Source organism: Chanodichthys erythropterus, chromosome 10, assembly GCF_024489055.1.
Source record: "Chanodichthys erythropterus isolate Z2021 chromosome 10, ASM2448905v1, whole genome shotgun sequence".
Classification (NCBI taxonomy): domain Eukaryota; kingdom Metazoa; phylum Chordata; class Actinopteri; order Cypriniformes; family Xenocyprididae; genus Chanodichthys; species Chanodichthys erythropterus.
The window spans coordinates 30615549-30636880 of record NC_090230.1 but is presented as its reverse complement, the minus strand read 5'-3'; the positions used below and the strand labels follow the sequence as shown (position 1 = coordinate 30636880).

Sequence of the window (21332 nt, the reverse complement as noted above, 5' to 3'; positions counted from 1 at the left end):
TCCCGTGCTGCCGATATAACGGCTCGCATCTGCAGCTGTTCCCCAGCATAAATGGTTTCCTCCTCTGAAACCGCCTGCGACATGCGCTGAAACGTGCCAAGGGAAGACTTCCAGAATCTATATTACAAGTGAATAAAACAGAGCCACATCTGTGCGTCCGCTGAACACGACTCAAACACTCACCGGCGACGCTCACACAGTAAAACCAGCGCGCTTTTATAGGGGAGCACAATGAGGGCTTAATTTGATGCACTGCAAAGGTTTATACGCATATAAAGTTTCACAGGCCTGTAGTTTGGAGGCTGTGAACACTGAAACATCTGACTGGAAAACACTTTTGGCTGAATATAGCAGCATTTACTGCAGCGTCGCGACAAAATGAATTATATTCTCCTTGAGATGTGTGAGATGTGAGAAACAGAGTATGATCAGGCTGATTCTTATGAACGGATCTTTGAATCAGACTCGCTTAGTGACTGGATTGGCCTTAAATGCTATTTTAATTCAGGAAAAGATCATTCTTATGGACCAATGAATTGGTTAAAATCAAATTGGTCTGACAAATGACTCCCTGAATCTGAATCAGACTCATTTACTGACTGGATAACCTGTCATAACTGCTATTTTAATTTGAGAAAAACAATGAAATGTGATCAAAACGAATGATTCTTATGAATAAATCTTACAGATCGATCCTGAATCGGTCAAAAACCGTTTGAAAAATGACTCCTTGAATCTGAATCAGACTCACTGACTGACTGGATGACTGCTATAAATGGAAAAAAATAAAATCCAATTACAAAGACTTATAAACAAATGACTCTTATGAACAGATTCTTCATTTGGTCAAAAAGACAGAGAGAGCTATTGTTTGAATCAGACTAGCAAATGACTCACTGAATCTCTGAGGACTCACAGACTAGATAATTGAAGGGGGAAAAAAAACAATTCTTACGAACAAATGATTCTTATAGATTGATTCTTTAAAAGATCAGTTTGAAAAATGACTCCTTGAATCTGAATCAGACTCACTGACTGACTGGATGACTGCTATAAATGGAAAAAAATAAAATCCAATTACAAAGACTTATAAACAAATGACTCTTATGAACAGATTCTTCATTTGGTCAAAAAGACAGAGAGAGCTATTGTTTGAATCAGACTAGCAAATGACTCACTGAATCTCTGAGGACTCACAGACTAGATAATTGAAGGGGGAAAAACAACAATTCTTACGAACAAATGATTCTTATAGATTGATTCTTTAAAAGATCAGTTTGAAAAATGACTCCTTGAATCTGAATCAGACTCATTTACTGACTGGATGACTGCTATAAATGGAAAACATTAAAATGCAATTACAAAAGACTCTTATGAACAGATTCATCATTTGGTCAAAAAGACAGAGAGAGCTACTGTTTGAATCAGACCAGCAAATGACTCACAGAATCTCTGAATCTGAACCAGGACTCACTTACAGAATAGATAACTGAAGGAAAAAAAAATAAAAATAAAAATTCTTTTGAACAAATGATTCTTATGGAATGATTCTTGATAAGATCAGTCTGACAAATGACTCCCTGAATCTGAATCACAGTGACTGGACGACTGCCGTAAACAATATTTAATTCGATAAAAACAATGAAATGTGATCTAACAGAACAGACTGACTCTTACGAACAAATGGCTCTTATGAACAGATTCTTGAATTTGATAAAAAGAAAGAAATTGAAGAAAAAAAAAACAAAAAAAAAACAGTTTGACCAATGACTCCCAGAATCTGAATCAGACTCATTTAGTGACTGGATAACCTGCCATAATTGCTATTTTAATTTGAGAAAAACAATGAAATGTGATCAAAAAGACTTATTTTTATGAATAAATTATTCTTACAGAGCGATTCTTGGTCAAATACACTTTGACAAATGACTCCCTGAATCTGAATCAGATTCACTGACTGACCGGATGACTGCGATATAAACTATTTAATTCAAGAACAAAATTAAACTGTGAGCAAAAAGACTGATTTTTTTGAACAGATTATTGAACTGATCAAATGACTAAATTAGACTCACTTACTCAAGACTCAAGAACAAATGATTCTTATGAAGTGATTCTTGAAAAGACCAGCCTGACAACTGACTCACTGAATTCTTGATGACTGCCATAAATGATATTTTAAATAAAGAAAAGCATTACAGTGTGATCAAAAGAACATATTGGTTTTGTTTAACATGCAGTTATTACGAGAAAGGAATATAAACTTTAACTTTGATTTAAACAATCATGCAACTCTCTCCAAAAAGTTTCAGTGACTAAAATGAAAGTTGGAGCACTCAAAACAATCCCAGTTAAATACCCCACAGTCCCCTGGGATTATGTGCTAAAACTCAAGAACAATAGTTTTCAGAACATCCTCAAGTATGCAAACACAAATGCTTGGCATTTTACTGTGGCGGAAACAAACCTCAAAACACAAGAATGTGATCGAGTTTCCTTCAAATTAAACCACACGTGTTGTTGATCAAGTAGCTGGATATAAACATGACAGCAGTTTAGTGAACTAATTAACTTAACTCACCCGTCATTGGAGCAGGTCAGAAACTCCTCTTTGATCTTGGGATGCCAGCAGCCGTCGTTCAACATCGCCGTGTGACCCTGAACGAGAGAGACGGCATGCAGGAGATGCAAATTAAGCAATCATTTTAATAAATGCATGAAAAAAAATTATATCTGAATAAAAATTTTACAGACAATTATAATGTAAAAGTGATCACCATTTGTGATCAAAAATACAGTAAAAATAGTGAAATATTTTTATATTTTAAATCAGCTGTTTTCTATGTGAATATATTGTAAATTGTAATTTATATCCAGTGATCAAAGCTGCTTTTCAGCATCATTACTCCAGTCTTCAGTGTCACATGATCCTTCAGAAATCATTCTAATATGATGATTTGCTGCTCAAGAAACATTTATGATTATTATCAATGTTGAAAACAGACTTCAGAACAGATTCTTTAACTCCCTGAGGTCTGAAAACGAGCCGGCGCGTTTTGCAGGTTTTTTTCACATTGCAGCAAAACAGACTTAAAATACTCCGTCATTTTTTGTCATACAGACATAAGTAATATATCAATTGAAACTATAGAATATCTTCTTTTATTTGTGTACACTCAGAGTAAAAACACAATGTTGTGCTTTTTGTAAAATAAAGAAAACTAACATGATGCGTGATTTCTCCTCTTCCTCTGAACGAAGTCCAATCTGATAGTTCTCAGAAAATGAACTGTAACTTAGTGAATACTAATCACAGAAAAATTAGACTTATGTCTAAAGACACGTTGAAATGTCAGGTTTTAAATCATGTAAGTCAAATCGAAAACAAAAATTCTGTGTTTATGTAATCTGTATGAAAAGAGAGCCATGTCAGAAGACTGTGATTCAGCTCATTATCCGCTAATGCGGCCACGCCCACGGAGCCAGCGCTATTCAGACGCAAATTCAGAGGCAATACATGCATACATCGTCTCAATCGTGTATTTATTCTCTGGAAATGGTTAGCGACCTCTGGAAGACATGCCGTTAGTTCCTGATATGTCATCTTCTTCTTTAGAATAATTTGTGGACTAAATGTGCACACAGAGCACCCTCCGGCTGCAAGTATGAATTGAAAACACCAGCGCTCATATTTATTCTATATTCATTGTCATTGCTATAACTCATCTGTATAGAAAATTGACAAACATATGAGAATCCATCAATATTTCTCCAAATGTGCATGCTTTTAAACTGAAAACCTATATTCAGACTCTTTGCATCACAGAAATACATTATATTTTAAAGAATATAATAGAATACCATTATTTTAAATTGAGCTGAGACATGATTACAGAGGGTTTTTTTCACAGCCTACCTGACTGAAAGGCCTCATTAATATGCAAGTCATAACAGGTCATTATTATGTGATTCTTTTGTATTCTCAGGTGTAAATGACCCATTATTCATGATGATTCACGCCTCCACACATACAGTGTTTCTTGACAAAAAAGTGTCTTACAAAAACGTAAACAATATATTGTTTTATATGAACAAGTAGGCATTATAATTTTTTACATAATTTTGTAGTCTTGTAAACACAGATTTAATATATATTTTTGGCCTTATTTCAGTGACTTAAGTTTTTTGTTTTTTCAATAACCACGCATAAACATTATTCCTTCAAAAACACAAACATGTACATACATGTTCCATGTTCCTCACATATTATTGTAGCCTAGTTTGTGCTGAATACAGTGTAATGACACTTTTGTCATTTATATGTTTATGAACAACTGAAAAAAGCACAAATGTCAGGGCATGTCAAAACTTCTCCAGGCCCCAAATCAGCCTCAGACTCCAGAGGGTTAATAGAAAGTTCAAAAGAACAACAATTATTTGAAATCTTTTGTAACATAAATTCACTTTAGACATTGATGAGCATCAGAAATGGAGTAATGATTTTGAAAATTCAGCTTTGAACACAGGATTAAATTATATTTTACTATATATATTCACATTTAAAACAGTTATTTTAAATTGTAAAAATATTTAATTTTTTTTTACTGTATTTTTGATCAAATAAATGCATCCTTGGTGAGCAGAAAAAAACAAAATTTAAAATCTTAAAATTATTTTTCTGGTCTTTTTATGATTGATTAATAAAAAAAATTGTTTCTTTCACCACTTCTGAAAACATAGTTTGAGAATGAGAGTGAGAATGTGGTGAAATATTAATTTTTGCATCATATGAAGAAATTGAGAGTGGCATTTGATCAGATCACTAACACTAACTCAGCATTAATACTGATGATTGACTTAATAAACATGACTACGACTGAAACTAATAATAATATCACAGCTTAATATAAATAATATGTTGTTCTGTCCGACAATATTTCCAATTGAATATTCTGTTTCACACTGTCACATTAGTTGACTTTAAAGTGTTAATTAAGACACAGGAAATTAAAATCCAGGAAAAGAATTATGAAGTCATTCTCATAGAATAAATAAAGCTGTCAGTGATTGTCTTTGATGATGAGCACATGCTGCATTGGTTAAAGCGCATTATTAAAGATCCGCTGCATCATAACAAACATTAAATATTTGATTGCGGTCTTTGTTCATTTGACCTTCACGCCGCCACACAGACACACTGGCCTCATCGGATAAAATGCAAATTCAGAGCAGATATTTGGCTTCATCCCACAAGAAATCTATTATGAGGACACGTTACGACACACAAACCAACTGCATCATCTCAGTGACCTAAAAAACACTCCAAACCCAGAGATACGCGCAGGACATTAATCAAACATAATAATCATAAATGTTTCTTGAGCACCAAATCATCATATCAGAATGATTTCTGCAGGATCATGTGACACTGAAGACTGGAGTAATGATGCTGAAAATTCAGTTTTGATCACAGGAATAAATTACACTTTACTATATATTCACATAGAAAACAGTTATTTTAAATTGTAAAAATATTTCACTATTTTTACTGTATTTTGATCAAATAAATGCAGCCTTGATGAGCCGAAGAGACTCTTTTCAAAAACTTTTCTTCTTTTTTTTTTAAACCAAACTTTTGACCACCAGTGGGGGAAAAAAACTGTAATAATGACTAATATGAAAATATAAAGGAACTTTAATAAATACTATTATAGTGTATAATAATAGTGCTGTAGTGTAAATGTGTTCACATGTGGAAGTAATAGCTATGATAATAGAACAAACTCAATTCAAGTATTTCTGTTATGGACGTCCAGTTGGCATCTTTCAACAGCAAAACATGACATTGACAATGATTGAAGAGAACAATATTTATGTTCGAGGCTGAAATGCACTCGATAGGGTACATCAAGTACCCGAAGAGGAGAGAAAACCTGATTACAAACAAAGAGAGTGGAAACGGTCCCATCGCAGTGACTATGGCATGCCGACACACTACATTAGAGACGCGACCGTCACTGAGCCGCATGTTAAAGGCACATTACACACATAAACTTGCACGGATACAGAGGGACGGGGCAAAGGACCAGGTGCAATATTTAGTGGCCGCTTGTCTCTCTGATGTAGTTCATCTACACCTCATTACATCCCAGTCAACAAACAACGACCAGATGCAGCAAACAAACACCACGAGAACTGAAGAACACTGAACCAACCAGGGTTACTTCAGTACCACTGAGATACTTCACACTAAAAAATGTTGGGTTAAATGTTTGACCAACCTGCTCGGCAATTTTATTGAACTCTACTACTGTTTAAAAATTAGTGTATTGCTTACTTAAAATGAATCCAAAGTATATTGGAAATTCACTGGGTTAAAACAGCCCAACTGTTGGGTTAAAACAGCCAATTCACTGGGTTAAAACAGCCCAACTGTTGGGTTAAATAAGCCAATTCACTGGGTTAAAACAGACCAACTGTTGGGTTAAAACAGCCAACTTACTGGGTTAAAACAGACCAACTGTTGGGTTAAAACAGCCAACTTACTGGGTTAAAACAGACCAACTGTTGGGTTAAAACAGCCAATTCACTGGGTTAAAACAGCCCAACTGTTGGGTTAAAACAGCCAATTCACTGGGTTAAAACAGACCAACTGTTGGGTTAAAACAGCCAACTTACTGGGTTAAAACAGCCCAACTGTTGGGTTAAAACAGCCAATTCACTGGGTTAAAACAGCCCAACTGTTGGGTTAAAACAGCCAATTCACTGGGTTAAAACAGACAAACTGTTGGGTTAAAACAGCCAACTCACTGGGTTAAAACAGCCCAACTGTTGGGTTAAAACAGACAATTCACTGGGTTAAAACAGCCCAACTGTTGGGTTAAATAAGCCAATTCACTGGGTTAAAACAGCCCAAATTCTGGGTTAAAAGAGCCCAACTGCTGGGTTAAAACAGCCCAATTCGCTGGGTTAAAACAGCCCAACTGCAGGGTTAAAACAAAAACAACCCAACTGCTGGGTTAAAACAGCAAATTCGCTGGGTTAAAACAGCCCAACTGCTGGGTTAAAACAGCCCAACTGCAGGGTTAAAACAAAAACAACCCAACAGTTGGGTTAAAACAGCCAATTCACTGGGTTAAAACAGCCCAACTGCTGGGTTAAAACAGCCAATTCGCTGGGTTAAAACAGCCCAACTGCTGGGTTAAAACATCCCAATTCGCTGGGTTAAAACAGCCCAAATGCTGGGTTAAAACAGCCCAACTGCAGGGTTAAAACAAAAACAACCCAACTGTTGGGTTAAAACAGCCAATTCACTGGGTTAAAACAGCCCAACTGCTGGGTTAAAACAGCCAATTCGCTGGGTTAAAACAGCCCAACTGCTGGGTTAAAACAGCCAATTCGCTGGGTTAAAACAGCCCAACTGCTGGGTTAAAACATCCCAATTCACTGGGTTAAAACAGCCCAAATGCTGGGTTAAAACAGCCCAACTGCAGGGTTAAAACAAAAACAACCCAACTGCTGGGTTAAAACAGCCAATTCGCTGGGTTAAAACAGCCCAAATTCTGGGTTAAAACAGCCCAACTGCTGGTTTAAAACAGCCAATTCACTGGGTTAAAACAGCCCAACTTCTCAGTTAAATAAGCCAACTCGCTGGGTTAAAACAGCCCAACTGCAGGGTTAAAACAAAAACAGCCCAACTGCTGGGTTAAAACAGCCCAATTCGCTGGGTTAAAACAGCCCAAATTCTGGGTTAAAACAGCCCAACTGCAGAGTTTGTCCATTTTCAACCCAACTTTTTTTTACTAGAGTTTTATCAGAGCTGTTATCTTTACCTAAAACCATTAAAAATATTTCTGTTAAAATAAAATCTTAATATTCGCTGAAAGTTACGTGTAAAGCATTAGTCGTTACCTTGGTATTGGCCATGTCCACAATATACTGATCTCCTTTGACACATTCAAGAACCTGGAATCCATCACGGTCCAGAACTTTGGCCTGAGAGTTTCCCGCCACCACCAGAATGACATCACCGGTGACGCTGTACTGCAGCGCTCTGATCTGATGACTGTAACCACACACACACACACACACACACACACACACACACACACACACACACACACACACACACACACACACACTCACTGAGTGTTTACACTAAATGCAGACTTTAAATTATTCATTTTAATTACATTTTTGTAAATTAAATTATTTTAATTACAAAAATATTTATTCTTTCAATTAAAAATTACAGCATTTATAGCAATTATTAATAAATTAAAAAGCATTTTTTTACGATTTTTCAACAAAACTGCAGCGCGTTTATCAGTCTAGTTATCGTTCTGTCATGAACGGGCCTTAAATGTCTGATTTCACTTTTATCATATTAAATTATAGACTGTGGACCATATAAAAAATGAATTAAATATTTTACCAACTAAAATATTAATTTTATGTATGTATAATATTATATATTAATATAATACTTAATTTACAATGTTTTAAATATGTGTTTGATTATTAAAATAATGTCAAATGCAATATATATGTGTGTGTGTGTGTGTGTGTGTGTGTGTGTGTGTGTGTGTGTGTGTGTGTGTGTGTGTGTGTGTGTGTGTGTTTATGTATGCATATGTATATATGTTTAAGTGTGTGTGCATTATGTATATGAATGTATAAATGTATGTCTCACAAGATTCATATCACTGTCTATTTAAATGAGCATAAATTAAAAGATGCAAAAAAATTATCAATCACTACCAGGATTCATAAATATAATTTAAATAATATATACAATTATTTTTGCTTAAAAACAAGTGTGTAAAGTATTAACAGTCTTAACATTTTAAAATGAATCTATAAGCAATAAGCGTGTAATTTTTTCTTTTGAATTTAGGGTGTAATATGACCCAGGCATGTTCATGATTCAATCACATAAGCTGTTCTAATACAGCACAAGCACAACATAATGCAATATGTATGTATGTATGTGTGTGTGTGTGTGTGTGTGTGTGTGTGTGTGTGTGTGTGTGTGTGTGTGTGTGTGTGTGTGTGTGTGTGTGTGTGTGTGTGTGTGTGTGTGTGTGAGATTGTAAACGAGAACTGGAGTCAATGAAAGAGCCGAGAAGCTTGGAGAACCACAAAACATGGGCATTAGAGGCAGAGCGCCGGTGTAAATTCCTGTTACCCTCTCCGGGTCACTGGCTTTATGGGCTCCACATGTGTTTTCTCTGGCCGTGTCTGCTGGTGAAGGGATGGCACCGTATCTGGGTTGATGAACTTGTTAATGTGGCGTGGCATTTTACGAATCGCACAGACGAAAGAGCGCTCGGGCTCAGCCAATTGGCTTCCAATATCTCGAGACAATTGGGTTTTCCACTTTTAGCGGGATTTCTAGGAAAAACAAAAGACAAGAACAAAAATACACGGCATCTGGGTGCAATCAGCTGGCCGGGCCGATTTGACTCGAGAACGAGGACTCATTCCAGACGGATGAGGTGTAACGCACATCAAAACCCCAGGAAGCGCTCGCGGTCGAGGAGAAAGACAGGGATGAACGCGTGTCTGATGGTGCGGCACCGGGACTCACCATTCGCACGGCTGGAGTGATCGGAAGGCGTGCAGCGCCCCGTCCATCCCGGCGAAGTCCCAGAACTTCACGTCGTAGTCAAAACTGCCGGTGACCAGACGAGCGCCGGAAGGATCCAAAGCCAAAGCTGAAACCTGTACAATCAGATGTTCATCAGATACGGGATACGAGACGCTTAGTATTCAGTAATATAATCGATTTGACGACACCGACAACATCAGATGAGAACAAAACTGACTTAACTGAATTTGAAATGAATTGCGTTTCATTGGATGTTCTTTTTGGGGGGTTTCAAAGATATTCAATAATATTATCGATTTTACGGCACTGACACAATCAGATAAGAACACAAATTGAAATGAATTGAATGACGAATAAAATTTGACCTGAATTGAGTTTCATTAGATGTTTAATTAGATGTTTTTAATATTGACTAATTCAACTGCACTGACACTATAGGATGACAACAAAATTTAACTGAATTAAATGCGAACAAAATTTGAACTGAATTGAGTTTCATTAGATGTTCTTTTTTTGGAGTTTAAAAGACAATTAATATTCAGTAATATTATCGATTTGACGGCACTGACACGATCACATGAGAACAAAATTTGAAGTGAATTAAATGACGAATAAAATTTGAGCTGAATTGAGTTTCATTAGATGTTTAATTAGATGTTTTTACCAATTCAACTGCACTGACACTAGGATGAGAACAAAATTTTAACAATTAAATGCGAACAAAATTTGAACAATTAAATGTGAACAAAATTTGAACTGAATTAAATGTGAACAAAATTTGAACAATTAAATGCGAACAAAATTTGAACTGAATTGAGTTTCATTAGATGTTTAATTAGATGTTTTTAATATTTACTAAATCAACTGCACTGACACTATAGGATGAGAACAAAATTTGAACAATTAAATGCAAACAAAATTTGAACTGAATTGAGTTTCATTAGATGTTTAATTAGATGTTTTTAATATTTACTAATTCAACTACACTGACACTATAGGATGAGAACAAAATTTGAACTGAATTAAATGCAAACAAAATTTGAACTGAATTAAATGCAAACAAAATTTGACCTGAATTGAGTTTCATTAGATGTTTATTTAGATGTTTTTAATATTTACTAATTCAACTGCACTGACACTATAGGATGAGAACACAATTTGAACTGAATTAAATGCAAACAAAATTTGAACTGAATTGAGTTTCATTAGATGTTTAATTAGATGTTTTTAATATTTACTAATTCAACTACACTGACACTATAGGATGAGAACAAAATTTGAACTGAATTAAATGCGAACAAAATTTGAACTGAATTGAGTTTCATTAGATGTTCTTTTTTTGGAATTTTAAAGACAATTAATATTCAGTAATATTATCGATTTTACGGCACTGACACGATCACATGAGAATAAAATTTGAAGTGAATTAAATGATGAATACAATTTGAGCTGAATTGAGTTTCATTAGATGTTTAATTAGATGTTTTTGATATTTACTAATTCAACTGCACTGACACTATAGGATGAGAACAAAATTTGAACTGAATTAAATGCGAACAAAATTTGAACTGAATTAAATGCGAACAAAATTTGAACTGAATTAAATGCGAACAAAATTTGAACTGAATTGAGTTTCATTAGATGTTTAATTAGATGTTTTTAATATTTACTAATTCAACTGCACTGACACTATAGGATGAGAACACAATTTGAACTGAATTAAATGCGTACAAAATTTGAACTGAATTAAATGCGAACAAAATTTGAACTGAATTAAATGCAAACAAAATTTGAACTGAATTAAATTCGTACAAAATTTGAACTGAATTAAATGCGAACGAAATTTTAACTGAATTGAGTTTCATTAGATGTTTAATTAGATGTTTTTAATATTTACTAATTCAACTGCACTGACACTATAAGATGAGAACAAAACTTGAACTAAATTAAATGCGAACAAAATTTGAACTGAATTAAATTCGTACAAAATTTGAACTGAATTAAATGCGAACAAAATTTGAACTGAATTAAATTTGTACAAAATTTGAACTGAATTAAATTCATACAAAATTTGAACTGAATTAAATGCAAACAAAATTTGAACTGAATTAAATTCGTACAAAATTTGAACTGAATTAAATGCGAACAAAATTTGAACTGAATTGAGTTTCATTAGATGTTTAATTAGATGTTTTTAATATTTACTAATTCAACTACACTGACACTATAGGATGAGAACAAAATTTGAACTGAATTAAATGCGACCAAAATTTGAACTGAATTGAGTTTCATTAGATGTTTAATTAGATGTTTTTAATATTTACTAATTCAACTGCACTGATACTATAAGATGAGAACAAAATTTGAACAATTAAATTCGTACAAAATTTGAACAATTAAATGCAAACAAAATTTGAATTGAATTAAATGCAAACAAAATTTGAACTGAATTGAGTTTCATTAGATGTTTTTAATATTTACTAATTCAACTGCACTGACACTAGGATGAGAACAAAATTTGAACTGAATTAAATGCGACCAAAATTTGAACTGAATTAAATGCAAACATAATTTGAACTGAATTAAATGCGAACAAAATTTGAACTGAATTAAATGCGAACAAAATTTGAACTGAATTGAGTTTCATTAGATGTTCTATTTTTTTTTGGGGGGGGGGGGTGAAAAGACAATATTTACTAATTTAACTGCACTGACATGATCAGATGACAACAAAAATTGAAAAACTGAATGATGAATAAAATTTAAACTGAATTAAGTTACATTAGATTTAGTTTTTGGGGGGTTTAAAAGACAATTAATATTCAGTAATATAATATGAACTGAGTTTCATTAGATGTTTGAACTGAACTGACTGTGACGAACAAAATTTGAATTTGAATTTGAATTGAATTTCATTAATGTTTTTAATATTTACTAATTCAACTGCATTGACACTATCAGAATAGAATAAAACTAAGTTTTATTAGATGTTTGAACTGAATTGAATGACAAATTCTGAACTGAATTGTGTTTCATTAGATGTTTTTTTTTAAACAACATGCATCTTCTATAGAGCTGCTTCACTGCTGAAATTCATTCATAATGAATTAATTTTGCAACATTAAAACATTTTTCAGTTTATTTCAGTGAAGCTGCTTTGAAACATCTCTGACTTTGGAGATGAGTTTTAACTCCGAGTCAGGTTATATAATCCTCACAAATCCGACTACAGGCCGAGCGTGAGCCGGACACAAGCGTTCTGGAGCAAACGTGCGCACTTACGGTTTTAGTGCCGTGCTGAAGCGTGATCTCATGAGTGTCCGGTATCTTCTTCACTGGATTCTGTACAGAAAGAAAAACAGAGAGAAACATTTTCAGCAACTTCTGAAGGCCAAAAAAAAAGGCCGCCTTTATTCAGCACAAGACGGATGAAAGGTTCTCTTTGGAAAACACACTGCCAAAATATCACATGGTGTTCAGCGCTCACAGCAGGATTGTTCTCCGAATCAAACGCATGCAAGTCTGTGTGATTTGTGGCATTGGCTGATTAACGCTCATACAGAACTCGCAAGGCACACCTGGGCCTGATGTGATACATTTAGCCGAGCACAGAGACATCACCGGGGCGGCCCGACACCAGAACCCATCTATCAAAACGGCCCACGGCGGCCCTCAAACACCACAGGCCTGGGAAAGGAGGGCGTCTGCACACTGTCAGAGAGAGAGTAAGACATTTACAACAGACCGACTGAGCGAGAGAACGGCTAAAGCGGCTAGGGAAAAAGCAAAAAAGAAAAAGCTGAATCTCATGAAAAGGTCATATTTCATCCTGAAATAAAAAAAAAAATTAAAAAATTCTATTTTGCATAAAGAAAATAAGTAAAACAATGTAATTTTAACTGTATTAGATATATATATATATTTTTTAATTTATAATATATTTTTATTATATAAACGGCAGTGCATCAAATATTATCATATATATATATATATATATATATATATATATATATATATATATATATATATATATATATATATATATATATATATATTCAATATTATCATAATATTATCAAGTTAAATTTTTACAATACAATTTAAATATTATATAATATATATTTTAATACTTTTTTGTTGCATTAATGAATGCGATAAAATGTGCTTAATTATAATGAAATTAATGCGTTTTCTTTATGTAAAATAAATGTTATTTTATTATGTTTTACTATTTTATTTAGTTGTTTTTATCCTCATTAGATTTTCATTACTTATTAATTGTAAATATTACATATTCATCTACGCAAATTATTCATCAGCATAAATTAAAGGCAAAAAATATCATGATGTTTACTTTTTACAAAAATATATATTTTGGTCATATTTCTTAAAAAAAAGGGGCTTCATTTTCTTTATGTAAAATAGAATTTTTATTTTATGTTATATTTTAGTATGTAGTTATTTTTCTCATTAGATTACTATAAAACATTAATTGTAAAAATTATATATATGCATTTTTAAATAAGCATAAATTAAAAGCACTGCATCAAATACTAACATATTTATTTTTTGCAACAAAAAATATATTTTTTTACAAATAAAAAATACAAATAATATATATTTAATAATCTGTGTCTGTGTGTATATATTTCTATATTATATATATATATATATATATATATTTTTTTTTATTATTATTTTTTTTATTATTATTATTATTTAACAAATGAAAATTTGGGGATAAAATGTCTTTACATAAAATATCTATCTATTTTATATTATATTTTACTATATCATAGTAATAGTAATATTAGTAAATTTTCTTTTCATTTTAATAGGACCCAGAGATGCTTTTTTTTCCAGAGGTTTCATGAGATTCATCCAAACTAAAGAACATAATGTCTCTGTAAAGCTCGAACACAAGCTCAATAGAGACGTCTGAGGTCAGGTGACAGTAAGAGCATCTTTAAATCATTGGTCATGTCTTGTCTTTTATATTTCCAGGGATGGTAATGGCAGTGTGGCCCTCTAGTGGCGCCACTGACACATTACAAAAACACACACAAACTGCACTGTGTGTCATCATATATCTCATTTGAATAGTATACTACTGCTCTAGGCCAAATACATTAAATAGTTATCAATACATTCTATATTTTTATGTTTTTTCAAAGTTTTATGTCACTTGAATTATAAAATTCAAAGGTCAAAAAGCAATATTACTTCTATAATATGACAAATTTCAACTTGAAACAAAGCAGGAAATTGATTTATTTCTGTATGGCATGTGGTTTAAAAAAAGAGGGAGTGATAATGACCAGGATTAAAATAAATGAAAGATAATAGAGTTGATATCATGTTGCGTTTAAATGCTGTTAAAACATTAGATAGTAATTCATCAGATCTTTTTAATGAAATCTGAGAGATTTTTGTCCCTGCATTGAAACGATCAATGTAAAAGCCTGTTCATCAAATAAAGCGGTCGAGTCCATGTAAAACCACTGCAGTCACAGCTTTGGATCTTTTTTGTCTTTATGTAATTAAAATGACGGCCATGTTTTTCAAGGTACAACAATGTCATAATGGACTATGATAGCAACTGAGACAAAGACACCTCATGTTAATTTTGAAGTCAATCAGACCAACTGTACTGTAGTTAGAGCCAATTTCATGTTGTGTTCAATTATAGCGCCACCAAGTGGTGCTGTCACACCACTGTGTCCTCAGAGTGCCTCCATACAAAAGCGTGTCAAATTTGGTGAAAATATCTCATTTTGCTTAAGAGTTATAAACATTTATATTTATGAGCACAAAAAATGACCCACACTCAACTTTGATTGCATTTTTTGGCCACTTACTATAAAAATTTTGACATTTGCCCATTTCCCTACTGTTGTTTCGTCATGATCGGACACGGTTTTGAAGATATTCGCGAAATATCAAATCATAAGGCGAAAACCTAGCATGTTTGGTATTGTTGGACTCGGCAAAGATTCAGGAATCTAAGGAGTCAACCAAATCCAAAGTTATAAGCATTTTTGTGCAAACCATTCAGAAGCTATAAGAAAGAAAAAAAAAGAAACTAAAAAAAAAAAATCAAACGTCATTTTTCCTATCTTTGGAACAGTAGGTGGCGCTGTGCTGAAATGCAGCACGTAGCCTCAGGTCATACTTGTTATGACATGTACCAAGTTTGGTCTGAATACGATGACGTATTGTGGAGATACAGCCTTACGTCTCTTTTCGCGAACGCTATGTAAAAATCGTTTGCACGTTATTCAAAAACAGTTTGATGAATCAACTTGAATTCCACAACTTTTTGTCCACATGGTCTGAAGATGATGTGGTTCCATTTTCGTTTGAAATTGGACAAACTGTCTAGGAGTTCAAAAAAAATTGCAAAATGGCAAAAAAATATTAATGAAGGAAAATGACGTGATAGGGTGCAATCAAATCGTCTTCAAACAAGGGTTATTCTCTATGATTACAACAAAATTTCTATTATTTCCTTCACCAAAAGAGCTACAGGGTTCATCTTTATATTTTTCGAATATCTTCATTTGCGCTTTGAAGATGAAAGAAAGTCTGAAATGGAATGCATTTTTTGGCCACTTACTATAAAAATTTTGACATTTGCCCATTTCCGATTTTCCTACTGTGATTTCGTCATGATCGGACTAACGTTTTGAATATATTCGCAAAATATCTTTTTGCACAAATCATAAGGCAAAAACCTAGCATGTTTGGTATCGTTGGACTCGGCAAAGATTCAGGAATCTAAGGAGATGACTCCCATCGAAATAAGTCAACGAAATCCAAAGTTATAAGCATTTTTGGGCAAACCATACAGAAGCTATAAGTAAATATTGCCATTTTTCCTATCTCCGGACCAGTAGGTGGCGCTGTGCTGAAACGCAGCATGTAGCCTCAGGTCATGCTTGTGATGACATGTACCAAGTTTCGTCTGAATACGATGACGCGTTGCAGAGATACAGCCTTACGTCTCTTTTCGCGAACTTTACGTAAAATTAATTTGCACGTTATTCGAAAACAGTTTGATGAATCGACTTGAATTCCACAACTTTTTGTCACCATGGTCTGAAGATGATGTGGTTCCATTTTCGTGTGAAATTGGACAAACTATTTAGGAGTTAGAATTTTTTTTTTTAAATGGCGGAAAATTTTTAATGACAGAAAATGATGTAATAGGCTGTGTGAAATTTTCGTGTGAAATTGGACAAACTGTCTAGGAGTTCAAAAAAAATTGCAAAATGGCAAAAAAATATTAATGAAGGAAAATGATGTAATAGGGTACAATTGAATCGTCTTCAAACAAGGATTATTCTCTATGATTACAACAAAATTTCTATTATTTCCTTCACCAAAAGAACTACAAGGTTCCTATTTATATTTGTAAAATATCTTCATTTGCGTTTTGAAGGTGAAAGAAAGTCTGAAACAGAATGCATTTTTTGGCCACTTACTATCAAAATTTTGACATTTGGCCATTTCCCTACTGTTGTTTCGTCATGATCGGACTAACGGTTTTGAAGATATTCGCGAAATATCAAATCATAAGGCGAAAACCTAGCATGTTTGGTATTGTTGGACTCGGCAAAGATTCAGGAATCTAAGGAGTCAACCAAATCCAAAGTTATAAGCATTTTTGTGCAAACCATTCAGAAGCTATAAGAAAGAAAAAAAAAGAAACTAAAAAAAAAAAAAATCAAACGTCATTTTTCCTATCTTTGGAACAGTAGGTGGCGCTGTGCTGAAATGCAGCACGTAGCCTCAGGTCATACTTGTTATGACATGTACCAAGTTTGGTCTGAATACGATGAAGTATTGTGGAGATACAGCCTTACGTCTCTTTTCGCGAACGCTATGTAAAAATCGTTTGCACGTTATTCAAAAACAGTTTGATGAATCAACTTGGATTCCACAACTTTTTGTCGGCATGGTCTGAAGATGATGTGGTTCCATTTTCGTTTGAAATTGGACAAACCGTCTAGGAGTTCGCGAAAAAAAATTCAAAATCCTGGAAAAATTTTAATGACGGAAAATGACGAAATAGGCTGCAATCGAATCGTCTTCAAACAAGGATTATTCTCTATGATTACAACAAAATTTCTATTATTTTCTTCACCAAAAGAACTACAGGGTTCATATTTATATTTTTCGAATATCTTCATTTGCGTTTTGAAGATTGGCCACTTACTATCAAAATTTTGACATTTGCCCATTTCCGATTTTCCTACTGTGGTTTTGTCTCGATCGGACTAATGGATTCAAAGATATTTGCGAAAGTTGTTGCACAAATAATATGTCGAAAACAAGCATGTGTGGTATCATTGGATTCGGCAAGGATTCAGGAATCGAAAGAGTTAGGGTTAGGGTTAGGGTTAGGGTTAGGGTTAGACTCCTATCAAAATAAGTCAAGCAATTACAAAGTTATAAGCATTTTTGTGCAAACCATTCAGAAGCAATAAGAAAGAAAAAAAAAGAAACAAACAAAAAAAATCAAACGCCATTTTTCCTATCTTTGGACCAGTAGGTGGCGCTGTGCTGAAACGCAGCATGTAGCCTCAGGTCATACTTGTTATGACATGTACCAAGTTTTGTCTGAATACAATGAAGCGTTGTGGAGATACAGCCTAACGTCTATTTTTGCAAACGCTATGTAAAAATCGTTTGCGCGTTATTCGAAAACAGTTTGATGAATCAACTTGAATTCCACAACAAAATTTCTATTATTTCCTTCACCAAAAGAACTAAAAGGTTTATATTTATATTTTTAAAATATCTTCATTTGCGTTTTGAAGGTGAAAGAAAGTCTGAAACAGAATGCATTTTTTGGCCACTTACTATCAAAATTTTGACATTTGGCCATTTCCGATTTTCCTACTGTGTTTTCGTCTTGATCGGACTAACGGATTCGAAGATGTTCACAAAAGTTGCAAAAATCATAAGGCGAAACCTAGCATGTGTGGTATCGTTGGATTCGGCAAGGATCTAGGAATCTAACCAGATGATTCCTATTGAAATAAGTCAAGCAAATCCAAAGTTTTAAGCATTTTTGTGCAAACCATTTAGAAGCTTGGACCAGTAGGTGGCGCTGCGCCGAAACGCAGCATGTAGCCTCAGGTCATGCTTGTGATGACATGTACCAAGTTTGGTCTGAATACGATAAAGCGTTGCGGAGATACAGCCTTACGTCTGTTTTCGCAAGCGCTACGTAAAATTTGTTTGCGCGTTATTCGAAAACGGTTTGATGAATCAACTTGAATTCCACAACTTTTTATCAGCATGGTCTGAAGATGATGTGGTTCCATTTGCATGGAAATCAGACAAAACATCTAGGAGTTCGATTTTTTTTTTTAAAATGGCAGAAAAAATGTAATGACGGAAAATGACGTAATAGGGTACAATCAAATCGTCTTCAAACAAGGATTATTCTCTATGATTACAACATTTCTATTATTTCCTTCACCAAAAGAACTACAGAGTTCATATTTATATTTTCCGAATATCTTCATTTGCGCTTTGAAGATGAACAAAAGTCTGGAACGACGTGATGGCGAGAATATAACAAACTAACCATTTAATATGTTTATGGTAGTAAAAAGATGAAACTCAAACTCACATCATCATCGTCATCATCATCATCGTCGTCGTCATCGCTGTCAGCAGTGCTGTGCTTGTATCCGGGCGGCAGCGGTGGTCCGACAACATCATCATCATCATCCTCCTCCTCCTCCTTCTTCTGAGGAGGCAGCGGTGGGCCGATGACATCAGAGTCGCTGTCGCTGCTGCTGCTGTCAACTTCCTGTTTCCTGTTCACACAAACACAGGAGGGATCAGAGAGTGAGCTGAAGCACTGACCGCTGCTAGTCCTCATCAGATAGTCACCGTACCTTGACGTGGATGTGGACGGTTTCTCTGTGTGGCTGACAAGACGAGAGACGCTGCTCTCCTCAACTTCCTGTTTCTGGCGCTCTTCTGTGACAGGAAAGATGAAGGTTGAAATGCCGTCTACTGAGATCACACGTGAAGAAGAACGAGTCAAGTGATCGGACTGACCTAAAGCGCGCTGACTTCTCTCGATGGCCGTCCGCCTCGTCTGCTCAAACATGGCCTCCAGGTCAAAGGTTCGAGCTTTCTTTCCTGAGAGTGAGAGACTTATTACAACTGAACATGTGACTCTTTCTGTGACGTCTGTGTGCTGGAATACATCAGAAACACTCACCGAATCCAGAGAAGCCCATGACAGACGAGATGTCGCCATCATTACTGGAGTCACCTGACGTCACACCACACAAACAAAGCATTCATGTTATCTGCTCGTGTTTTTGTTTTATTTTGAATTATGAATTATGTATGGGTGGTGGGAATAAATTCATAGAATAAAAATTAATAAAATAAATAAAAAAATAGATTATAATCTATTATTAATGAATTAATAGTAATAAATTAGATTTTTTGAATTTCTATCATTACATAATTTCTATTATATTACCTTTATAAAAAAGTACTGCAATATTTATTTATTTATTTCAAACTATGAATAATGTATGGGTGGTAGGCAAAAGTTATTAAAAAATAAAAATAATGATAATCTATATAGAAAATAGTGATTAATTTTAGAATGTCTATAATTCATATAATTGCAGAATTTCTATTATTACCTTTATAAAAAATAATACAGTGTATATTTATTTATTTATGGATTTATTTTGAATGATGAATAATTTATGGGTGGTACGTATAAAAATTAATAAAATAAACATGACAAATAATAATGATTATCTAAAAGATATAATTTGAGTTTTATTTTACAAAAAGCACTACAGTATTTATTTATTTTAAACGATGAATGATGGGTGGTAGGCAAAAGTTATTAAAATAAAATAAATAAATAAATAATAATCTACAGGGGAAAATTATTTCTATTTTGCAGAATTTTTTATTACTTTTATAAAAAGTAAGTGTATATTCATTGATTTATTTTGAATGAATAATTTATGGGTGGCAGGCAAAAAATAAATAAAATTAAAATTAATAAAATTAATAAATTAAAATTAGAAAAAAGTAAAACATGACTTTCATTTTAGATTTTCTAATATTATAATAGAATTTCTATTATTAAAAAAGTAACAGTGTATATTTATTTCTAGATTTATTTTGAATTATGAATAATTTATGGGTGGTACATATAAAAATTAATAAAATAAAAAAAATTACAAATAATAATGATTATCTAAAAGGTATAATTTGAGTTTTATTTTACAAAAAGTACTACAGTATTTATTTATTTATTTATTTATTTTAAATGATGAATAATGCATTGGTGGTTATTAAAATAAAATAAATTATTAATAATAATAATAATAATACAGGTAAATTTTAGAATGTCTTATTTCTATTTTGCTGAATTTTTTATATAATAATCATAATAATAATAATAATAATAATAATAATAATAAGTATAATCAATAGGTAAAACATGAGTTTCATTTTAGATTTTCTATTATTATAACATAATTTCTGTTATTAACTTCCCCAAAAGAACTACAAGGTGTATTTGTTTATTTCGAATGATAAATAATGTGTGGAGGCAAAAAAATAATAATAATAATTAATTTAGGAATTTCTATTATTATTTTATATCAATATTTTTCTATTAATAATATAGGTAGTAAGTTTATGAATGGATTTTTTTATG

The 21332-nt window shown here is 33.3% G+C and overlaps 1 protein-coding gene across 1 annotated transcript in view; it reads right to left on the bottom strand.

The window, feature by feature from the left end:
- The window catches only part of LOC137029347 (WD repeat-containing protein 70), an 88855-nt gene that overhangs the window by 66984 nt on the left and 539 nt on the right, over nt 1–21332 (bottom strand). Inside the window, exons 2-9 of the mRNA XM_067398941.1 lie at nt 19857–19910; nt 19691–19774; nt 19525–19609; nt 19254–19443; nt 12893–12952; nt 9590–9723; nt 7912–8065; nt 2582–2658 (exon numbers count right to left, since the gene is read on the bottom strand). Of these exons, the coding sequence (XP_067255042.1) occupies nt 2582–2658; nt 7912–8065; nt 9590–9723; nt 12893–12952; nt 19254–19443; nt 19525–19609; nt 19691–19774; nt 19857–19910 (838 nt within the window). The remainder of the gene's footprint in view (nt 1–2581; nt 2659–7911; nt 8066–9589; nt 9724–12892; nt 12953–19253; nt 19444–19524; nt 19610–19690; nt 19775–19856; nt 19911–21332) is intronic.